General features: G+C 40.6%; 1 protein-coding gene across 1 annotated transcript; it reads right to left on the bottom strand.

Moving 5' to 3' along the window:
- Nucleotides 1–480: 480 nt before the first annotated feature.
- Nucleotides 481–3,388, bottom strand: cart4 (cocaine- and amphetamine-regulated transcript 4). Its single transcript, XM_085790352.1, has 4 exons — nucleotides 3,180–3,388; nucleotides 2,872–3,038; nucleotides 1,612–1,695; nucleotides 481–933 (listed from the first exon to the last, which is right to left on the bottom strand). Exons 2-4 carry the CDS (start codon nucleotides 3,013–3,015, stop codon nucleotides 826–828), a joined length of 336 nt encoding a protein of 111 aa, XP_085646478.1. The 5' UTR covers nucleotides 3,016–3,038; nucleotides 3,180–3,388; the 3' UTR covers nucleotides 481–825.
- Nucleotides 3,389–10,108: the final 6,720 nt, after the last annotated feature.

Below are 10,108 nucleotides of genomic sequence, written 5' to 3'. Positions count from 1 at the left end.
TTTCGGTTTCAAAAAATGAGCCAAACCAATTGGGAAAAACTGTAATATAAGTCTTAAATAGTTCTATCTTCCGACAGCAATCGCTTATATAGAGTGTTTGGTCTGAAACACGGGTCTGTCAGTCACTCTGCTCTGCTGTAAGCCGAGGAGAAAACTTTCCTTGTATCCTACAACCTTTATCCAATGAGGAGAGAGAACGGCATAAAGGGGCGGTCCTCTCTGTGTGTGCAGCCAAGGGATGTGCGTGAATGTGGTGACGTAGGGACGAGGGCGGGGACTGCTAACTCCATCGGCTGACAAGAAGTTAGCCAAAACGACCAGATCGCTTACTTCTGCTTTAACATCCTGGTGCGTCAGTGACACGCTCGGTCCTTTTCAGCAGGTCGCTGGCCCTGGATTCAGCCTGAGCAGAGAGAATCTCCTGCCAGACTGAACTCAGGGCGGTAAAAAGTGTAAATGATGAGGTCACTGGAGACGTGCAGCTTTATGAACAAACTTTATTTAAAAAAAATAAATGAATCTGAGGGACAGACACTGGAACTGTAAAACAAAGACGGAAACATGCAGCGAGACAGCCAGGTGAGACCGGTGTGTGTGTGTGTGTGTGTGTGTGTGTGTGTGTGTGTGTGTGTGTGTGTGTGTGTGTCTATCTTTGTGAGGACGAGCTCCATGGTGACGACATCTTCACCAGTCTGAGGGCTCAGGGTCGGGATCAGGTTTAGGTTCAGGGGTGAGGTCCTCACAAACACCGAGGTACAAATGTATATGTATGTGTGTGTGTGTGTGTGTGTGTGTGTGTGTGTGTGTGTGTGTGTGTGTGTGTGTTCAGTAGCAGCGAAGGAAGAAGGTGTTGCAGGCCGTTCCTCTCAGGCAGTCGCACAGTCGACCGATTCTGGGTCCATGTTTCATCGCACATCTCTCGCCAACATCACACTGAGAGAAAGAGAGAAAGATTTAATATTTAATATATAATATTATTGATCATCTATAAACAGCTTCAGCGGCGCCATGTTTCCGTTCATGCCAAAAAGGTTCAAGGGTCAAGGAGGCTTCGTTGTCATGGCCACAACATGTAAAAAAAAAACATGAGGGGAAATACAGTATATAAAACATATAACATTAAAAAAAACAGATAAATTCTTAAAGTGCATAAAAAGGACCTGAAACCACAGAGTGAACAGTAAAGCTTTTTGAATTTGAATTTTCCAAGGTTCCCTGAAGCTGCTCCGTCTCCGTGACGTAAACCAGTGGTTTCCAACCCTTTTTTTTGGCTCGTGACCCCATTTTGACATCACAAACTTTTGGTGAGCGCAAGACGCCAACGTCACATCACGACGCGCCAGCTCAGATATTTTTATATGCTGCATTTTATTCAAATTTGATTTATATTCGAGAAAGTGAAAGTAGCCTATAGAAGACAGTTATTTAAGATTGTGTGTGGTGTTTTTAATCATAATTTAAAAAAGAATAAGAAGAAGATTAGTTAAAAAAATATTTTTAGCAGTCAATTTTTTTTATCGATTACGATTATCGATTTTTTTTTATCGAGGTCAAAGGTGAACTGTCTGTGTGTTTGATTGTTTGATTGACAGCTGTCAGTCGTGTTCTCACCCGTGGGATGACGCTGGCTTTCTTCTCCACAGAGAGACCGACCCTGTTGTCGGCGTCATCCAGGAAACCCTGCAGAGCCTCCGCCTGCACGCACAGGGACAGACACACACAGGGACACACACACACAGGGACACACACGCACAGGGACAGACACACACACAGGGACAGACACACACAGGGACAGACACACACAGGGACAGACACACACAGGGACACACACACAGGGACAGACACACACAGGGACAGACACACAACGATACAACAGTAAACAGCAGAGTAAATGAGACGCTTTTATTGTGAAGGAATATTCAGCCCCGAGCTGCATGTGCAGGTTTTAACCGATAAATTAAACCTGATCAATAACTGAGTCACAGTGTCTGAGTGAAGATGTGATTTTCTGAGCATCAGTCCTAAACATTATTTATTACAACTTGTTCTATTTACTTTTTTCTTTTTCCCCAGATATTTAAACTTAAAGCTGAGAAATGAAAAATTGTTTGACCTTTGATCATTGATATAATATGACCGATAAATGATCAAATCATACTACCATATTAATCTTTATATGAGCTTTGTGTTTACACTGTCACTGAATCCCTGAAAATATTTTTTTATTGCACAACTGCAAAGTATTTTATTGCAGACTGCAGCTGTGAAAACTTTTGTCAGCGGGAGAATATTTTATTTTGAAAGGCTGTTCCTTTTTCTCATTTAATTAAATATCTTTGACATTTTTTTCCTGCTTCGACTTTACCTAGATAATCTTTTATTGACTTGAAATAGTGGTTTACCACATCTATTATTAGTATTTGTTATACATTTATCATTTTAATCTTTACTTACTCATAATGTCCACCTTAATTAGATCCGTTTGGAGATTGTTTATAAACGTTTTTATGATTTAAACCTTTCCCACTTGAGGCAATTGGTCATTTCCACCTTGTTTTAATGTTAATCTGATGATATTAAATCAACAATTTAACATTCACCACCTTAATTTGTTGGAATTAGTTTGTTTATATCTCATATTCACTAATTCACTTTATTAATTTACAATTATTTACAACTCAACTGTTTAAGTTCAACATTAGATACATGGAAAACATTGTTTGTTTCTGTCTTACCTCCATTTACCGGCTGTTTCAACATGACATTTACATTTACCACCTTAAAGCAACAGTAGTTTACCTGCACCTACAGTACAGTGTAATGTACAATTCAATACAACTTTATTTAAACCAGATCATGTGACTCACTCACCAGCTCTCTGGTCGTGAGTCCGAGCACCTGCTCATCCAGCGCCGACGGTGGCGCTTGGTTGTCGGCCGACCTCTGACCCTGACAGAGCGACGTCAGCACGGACAGACAGACAGACAGGTAGACGACGGCTCGCATGCTCTCCATCACCAAAACTAGCTTTAAATTACCTAAAAATAAAATAAAAAAAAGAATAAATAGAGAAACAGAGAAAAAAAACACATGAACGACAGAATAAAATGTAAAATTAGACTTAAAAAGATATAAAAAACAGTAAAAAAAAAAAGTGAATGAAGTTCTGTTGGACTCACGATTAAATGCAAAAGAGACGATTTAAGATCCTGCAGGAATAACGTTCAGCTTCTTCTCCTTTTCCTCCTTTTCTTTTTCTTCTACGTTGGCGTGTGATGTCAGCTCCACTTTCCTCGTCTTTAACTTTCCACTTTTTTCTTGTTCTACTTCTTCCTCTGTCTTGGTTTGACTTCAGGTGGTATCGTCTCAGTCGAGCTCCTCGTCTCTCCTCACTCCTCACGCCTCCTCCTGTATTTATAGCGCCTCCTCTTCCTCCTCCTCCTCCTCTTCCTCTTCCTCCTCCTCCTCCTCCTCCCGTGTGACACCCGCTTGCTCACATTGTTATTCATGTATTCATCACGTCAGATGAAACGGCGTGGACGTGTGGCGTGGCGTGCTGCTGATTGATGATGCGTCTGCCTTCGTGGTGAATATGGAACAGGTCGATGCTGCTGCTGCTGATGTGTTTACGTGCAAACACCCTGCAGACCTCGCTGTGTTGTCGTCGTTGTTGTTGTTGTTGTCCAGAGGTCAAAGGTCGTCAGACTGTGACTCACTGCCGAAGACCACGACGACGACGACCTCAGAGACTCGGCAGCTCGTCACCGTGGAGACGTTTTGTTTGTAAAGATCACGAGCAATTAGCTATTGATTGTTTGTGATTCATAAAACAAGACGATCAATGAAATCTACAGTGAAGGAGCAGAAACTCAGACTGTGGTCGTCTTTATTGTGGTTATTTTGTATCACTATGTGGCCACTTAAAGCAGAAGTAAGCGATATTTTTGTGTTAATATAAGTCTTAAATAGTTGTATCTTCCGACAGCAATCACTTACATAGAGTGTTTGGACCGAAACACGGGTCTGTCAGTCACTCTGCTCTGCTCTGAGCCGAGGAGAAAACTTTTATCGTATCCTCGTATTCAAGGTAACCCGTAACTCGTGTTTTTCCGACCTGTGAAGTCGTACCAGTTCGATCTGGTACGACTTCACGGGTCGGAAGTTACGAGTGGCCGTTATAGTGACTTTCACAGGTAAAACAGGTCGGAAAAACACGAGTGGGTTTGCCTGGAACGCTACGCAAGTCGTAAGTCGTGACTTGAAGCTGTAACTTACGGTTTCAAAAGCCTGCCTCGAACGCAGCATTAGCGAAAACGACCGGATCGCTTACTTCTGCTTTAAGGTATTTTGTGTGTTCTTGATGTGTCTTTACATGTGTTTTGTGACTCTGTGGGGGTTTTTTTGTGTCACATTATCGTTTTTTTTTGTGGATATTTTGTGTATTCTTGTGATTGTTTTGTGGTTTTTGTGATTTTATATCTTTTTATATCACATTATGGTTGTTTTATTTCACTTTGTGGTTATTTTGTTTGTGGTTATTTTGTGTGTTTTTGTGGTTGTTGTGTGCGTCTTTGTGGTTATTTTGTATCACGGTCACTTTAATGTGTGTCACATTTTGGTTGTTTTGTGGATATTTTGTGTATTCTTGTGATTGTTTTGTGTGTTTTTATCAAATTATCATTGTTTTATGTCACTTTGTGGTTATTTTGTGTGTTTTTGGGGTTATTTTGTGTCACTATGTGGTCACTTAAGGTATTTTGTGTGTTCTTGATGTGTCTTTACATGTGTTTTGTGACTCTATGGTTTTTTTGTGTCACATTATGGTTGTTTGTGGATATTTTGTGTATTCTTGGGGATTGTTTTGTGTGTTTTTATCACATTATAGTTGTTTTATGTTTTGTGTGTTTTTGTGGTTATTTTGTGTCACTATGTGGTAATTTTTTGAGATATTTTGTGTGTTCTTGTGATTATTTTGTGTGTCTTTCCAGTTGTTTTGTGACTGTGGGTTTTTTTTTCACGTCACATTGTGTTTTTTTGTGTGTCTTTGTGGTTGTTTTGTGTAGATGTGGTAATTTTCTGTCTCTTTCTTATTGTATGGTGACTCTCAGTGGTTTTATGTGTTTCATTGTGGCTGTTTTTGTGATTGCTTTGCATCATTTTATGGTTGCTTTGTGGATATTTTGTGTGTTCTTTTTGTTGTTTTGTGTGTCTTTTTTGTGTTTTTGTGATTTTTTGTGTCTCCTATGGTTGATTTCTATGATTTTGTAGCTTTTGTACATTGTTTTGTGGTTTTTGTGATAGTTTTATCGCATTATGGTTGTTTTATGTCACTTTGTGGTTGTTTTGTTTTACTTTTTGTGTGTTTTGTGGCTGTTGTGTGCATCTTTGTGGTTATTTTGTGTCACTATGTTTGTTATTTTTTAAAGATATTTTGCGTGTTCTTGTGATTATTTTGTGTGTCTTTTCATTTGTTTTGCGACTTTTTTGTACTTTTGTGATTGTTTTGTGTCATGTTGTGGTTGCTTTGTGGATACTGTGTGTGTTTCTGTTGTTTTGTGTGTCTTTTTTTTGTGTTTTTGTGATTTTTCTTTTCTCCTTATGCTTGTTTCCTGTGATTTTGCACATCTCCTTGTAGATTTTGTTAAATCTCTTTGTGGTTGTCTTGAGTTGTGTTACTTCACCAAAATTAAACTTGATGTGCCATGTTTATGTGATTTCACTGTAACAATTGAAATTGCTGATGTGAGTCTTTGTGTTTTATTTCTTTTGTTTTTTAAATCCCAAGCAGACCGAGTGGCTCTGTGTTGAATCAAGTGTGTTAAAGTCGACGCCTCCACACTGCACGCTGATGTTCAGTCTGATAAACTCGGTGTTGAATCCTCATGAGACCTGTTACCTGTGTTTTTGTAAACACACACACATCACTCCCCACCTGTTCATTAACAGCTTCGGTTTCTAGCTGCTCGTGGTCAGAGGTCAGAGGTCAGGAGCTCTGAGCAATCACTCCCTTTGTCTCATTTGATTGTTGTTTACCGGTGAATCTCCCATCGTGCCTAGAGGCGGCGGCGGGTCTGAGGCGGCTGACCTCGGGGTTCGTGTTTAATGATGACGCAGGAGGAAACTGTTTTGCCCTTTTCTCTGTCTGATTTGCATCGTGAGGCGACCTGCAGCTCCTCTCGCTCTCTGCTGTTTCATCTCGGCTCTCATTAACAGCTAAATGTCAAACCGCTGCAGCGAAGCCGCCGCGCTGACCAACCAAAACCTTGCATCTCCAAACACACAAACATCTACAGCAAACTCTCCGTCGGCAACGGACGTGTGTTTATAAAACACCCAGCAAATGAAGTTTTACTGAAAGGGATAGTTCACCCAAAATTCAAATTTCACTCATTATCTACTCACCCTCATGTCGACTAAGGGCTGGGAGAAGTTTCAGAGTCCTCCGTGCCTTCTCTAAGTTACAGGGGGTCTCGGCGCAGCAGTACAGTATTTGTCCATATAATGGTTGTGAATGATGCTCACTTTTCTTCGTCCAAAAAGACACACCAAAAAACATCCAAATACCTCCATACTGCTCGTCTGTAATGTCCCTCTTGTATTGAAGCCCCGACATGAGAAACTGTTACGAAAAAAATTAAATAAGTCTATATTTTAAACTTGTTTGTAGCGGAAGCTCCCAGTGTCTCAGTTCACTGCTCTTCCGGCGGAACAATTTCTCATGTCGGGGCTTCAATACAAGAGGGACATTACAGACGAGCAGCATGGAGGTATTTGGATGTTTTTCGGTGTGTCTTTTTGGATGAAGAAAAGTGAGCATCATTCACAACCATTATATGGACAAATACTGCTGTGTGGACCCCGCTGTAACTCAGAGAAGGCCCAAGGCCCCAAAATTTGAATTTTTCTTGTATTGAAGCCCCGACATGAGAAATTGTTCCGAAAAAATTAAATAAGTCTATATTTTAAGCTTGTTTGCAGTGGAAGCTCCCAGTGTCTCAGTTCACTGCTCTTCCTGTGTCCGGCGGAACAATTTCTCATGTCGGGGCTTCAATACAAGAGGGACATTACAGACGAGCAGTATGGAGGTATTTGGATGTTTTTTGGTGTGTCTTTTTGAACGAAGAAAAGTGAGCTCCATTCACAACCATTATATGGACAAATACTGCTGCGCGGAGCCCCCCCGTAACTCCGAGAAGGCACGGAGGACTCTGAAACTTCTCCTAGCACTTAGTCGACATGAGGGTGAGTAGATAATGAGTTAGAGAAATGAGAAAATGAGAAATGAGAAATGAGAAATTTTAATTTTGGGTGAACTATCCCTTGAAGTACTGCTCGCTCATCATCAACCACATAGTCAATAATAAAGCAGCTGTGACAGAAATGAACACACTGATAATTATGACACAGTAAAATAATGTGTATTGTTGTGAAATAGTACTTTTATGTATTTAATTTTTCTGCTTTTACACTGAACATCTGGATGATGTAAATGTGTTTCCAGCTGTTTGTCTTCCTGGTTTAGTTCCTGCAGATAAAAAAAAAAGTTTTTTAAATCTCTGACTCTTTATTCAGAGAGTAAACGTGCGGTCCACTTCTGTCTGAATAAACAGCAGCTGAAGATAAATCTGCAGTCGACAGTCGAGGCTGAAGCCGACGTCACACAGGACGCTGTTTATTCAGAAAAACCCAGAGAAGAAGAAGAAGAAGACAGCGGATGACCTCCTCCTCCTCCTCCTCCTCCTCCTCCTCCTCCTCCTCCGTCTGGAGACACCAGTGACCTTCAGGAGAAGAAAAATGAGGCTCCAGCTGAAAGTTAGAGATTAGAAAAGTTTAACATTAATGTGTCAGCGCTGGAAGATACAGTCACAGCCTGAAAACACCTGTGACATCACAGACTGGGGGCGTGGCCGCACCTGTCGTTATCGGTCAGTGGATCGGTAAAATAGTCGCGCATTGATTATTTGATCCAATTTGAATTACGAATAAATTATGCCGTATAAACACAGAGTAAAGATACAGATGTGTGTGTGTGTGTGTGTGTGTGTGTGTGTGTGTAAATATTCAACACTTTTCATCATTTATTTATTCATAATCATCATAAATGTGCTTTAGTTTCAGTTTCAGTTTAATTTATTTGTCAAGGGACAATGTACATTAATAAAACATTGTAAAAAAAAAAAAAGAGACATGTAAATGTAGCTAAAAAAGCTAGTTTTCATCGCCAGTCCCTCTGCCTGATGTTAAAGGGTAACCTTAAGAAAGAGCAACAATGAGGTAAAGTACCAAAGACACATTCGGTACACATTAAAAAATATACATTTGTAAAACAATAACATACATTTGGGATGGCACCAAAATACCAAGGACACATTCGGTACACAAAGTAAATTTAGTGTTTTTAGTTCTACAGCACCTGGTTCAGGTTAAGATAACACAGGTTTAAACTAGGATTAAATAAGATTTCCACCAACGTTAAATAAGGTTTTAAACTGGACTCAAACCAGGATTAAGTCAGGTTTAAATCAGGATTACACACTAGTTACACTACTAAGATTAAACTAGAAAATTTCCTCTCGGGAAATTTTGAATGGGCCACGGGAGCTACTGCGGGTTGTGCCATCTCTGTCAACATGGGAATCAAACCCACGATCTTAAGGTCAAGACAGAGCTGATCAGACAGACACATGATCATCTTTCTATAAGCACTGATATGGAGGAGCTGTAACCACATTAGGTTACCTGTGTGTGTGTGTGTGTGTGTGTGTGTGTGTGTGTGTGTGTGTGTGTGTGTGTGTGTGACTGTAATCACATGAAGCTGGCTCTAGAGTCTGTGTGTGTGTGTGTGTGTGTGACTGACTTGTCACATAGTTAGTTAGTAGCTGCATCCTGTGTCAGTCTGATTTAGCTGTGTCTGTGTTTATAAACATTTAAACGAGCGCCAGGTGGATTGTTTATGAAGTTAACGAGCCCTGGCCTGAGGATCAAAGAGGTTACCACGGCGATAGGGGCCCCCGCAGGCTGAGACAGACAGAAACGTGGAGAAAAACAGCCATTTTCTGCCTCTAAACCGGCCTCACAATTAGGCTTAGCATGACAAAACGGTAACTCCTATCAGAACAAAACACAGATCAACGTTGCTCTAAGGACTTAATGAAAATTTCGGTACGATTTGGTGTTTCTACAGTAAATATTTTGGCGACGCTGGCAGTTTTAAAACATCAGGCCGTTCTGCTCCTCTCAGAAAATATTTGTATTGGACTCAATGAGGAGCAGGGACAGACGTGGCCGCACTCAGAGGCTGATTCTGTAAGTTCTGTAAGTCTCTCTGATATTTTGAGCACATGACATGAGAGATAACAAGTTTGTCTTACAAATTCTGAAAAAATTATGTCTGTAGAGTGTAAATTGTGGCCGTGGTGGCAATTTATCCAGAAAAAATACAGAATGTTTCTTCACTCTCTCCCACTCTAACCGATGATGTCACGCACTCTGACACGAACATTCCATGCAATACACACCCATTATAAACTCATAATTTCTCCAAAAATGATCATGGTCATTGATCAGGGATTGATCAAAAACTATATGACCTATCAAAACGTGGAGTAATACGACAATACACAAGACTTGTGTCTACTGTTTAAAGTTTAAATGGAGTCTCTAGGTGAAAGTATGCCTGAGCAGTAGACGTCTGTTAAACTCCAATGATTGGTCTTTTTCGGTCTTTTTTTTTCGCCCGTCCCATTGACTTACATGCAAAATTTTTGCGCAGTTTTTCGCGACTACGTCGCGAAAAATTCGTACACTGTTGAGAAAAGTAATAGCACACCGATCCCGATCAAGACGCACGTTTTGATATATAATTTGGCCTGCAACTCTTCGAGTTGCAGGACTAGTAGCGAACCGAAAAAGCGTCCGGAAGATGAAGGAGAACTAGAAAAAGCATTTCCAAGAATGGAAATGGTGTGACTGCTGACAGCAACTGAACGCTGTTGCAGAATTAGCAAATAGTGCAAGCTGTGATCACCATACAAATGTTTGACCAAGGTCGGAATCGAACCCACATCCTCATGGTCATTAGACTTCCACTCTGCCTCTAGGCCACGGT

Source organism: Trachurus japonicus, chromosome 11, assembly GCF_045865225.1.
Source record: "Trachurus japonicus isolate A0001 chromosome 11, Traja_1.0".
Taxonomy (NCBI): Eukaryota; Metazoa; Chordata; class Actinopteri; order Carangiformes; family Carangidae; genus Trachurus; species Trachurus japonicus.
The sequence above is the reverse complement of the archived record's forward strand: the minus strand, read 5'-3'. Positions and strand labels throughout refer to the sequence as shown.

What these genes read in the sequence shown, in the direction of transcription:
- cart4 (XM_085790352.1), bottom strand. Translation starts at nt 3,015, where the DNA reads ATGGAGAGCATGCGAGCCGTCGTCTACCTGTCTGTCTGTCTGTCCGTG. An exon ending in GACTCACGACCAGAGAGCTG is followed by an intron (nt 1,696 to 2,871) that starts GTGAGTGAGTCA and finishes CTGTGCGTGCAG; the next exon opens with GCGGAGGCTCTGCAGGGTTT. An exon ending in AAGCCAGCGTCATCCCACGG is followed by an intron (nt 934 to 1,611) that starts GTGAGAACACGA and finishes TCTTTCTCTCAG; the next exon opens with TGTGATGTTGGCGAGAGATG.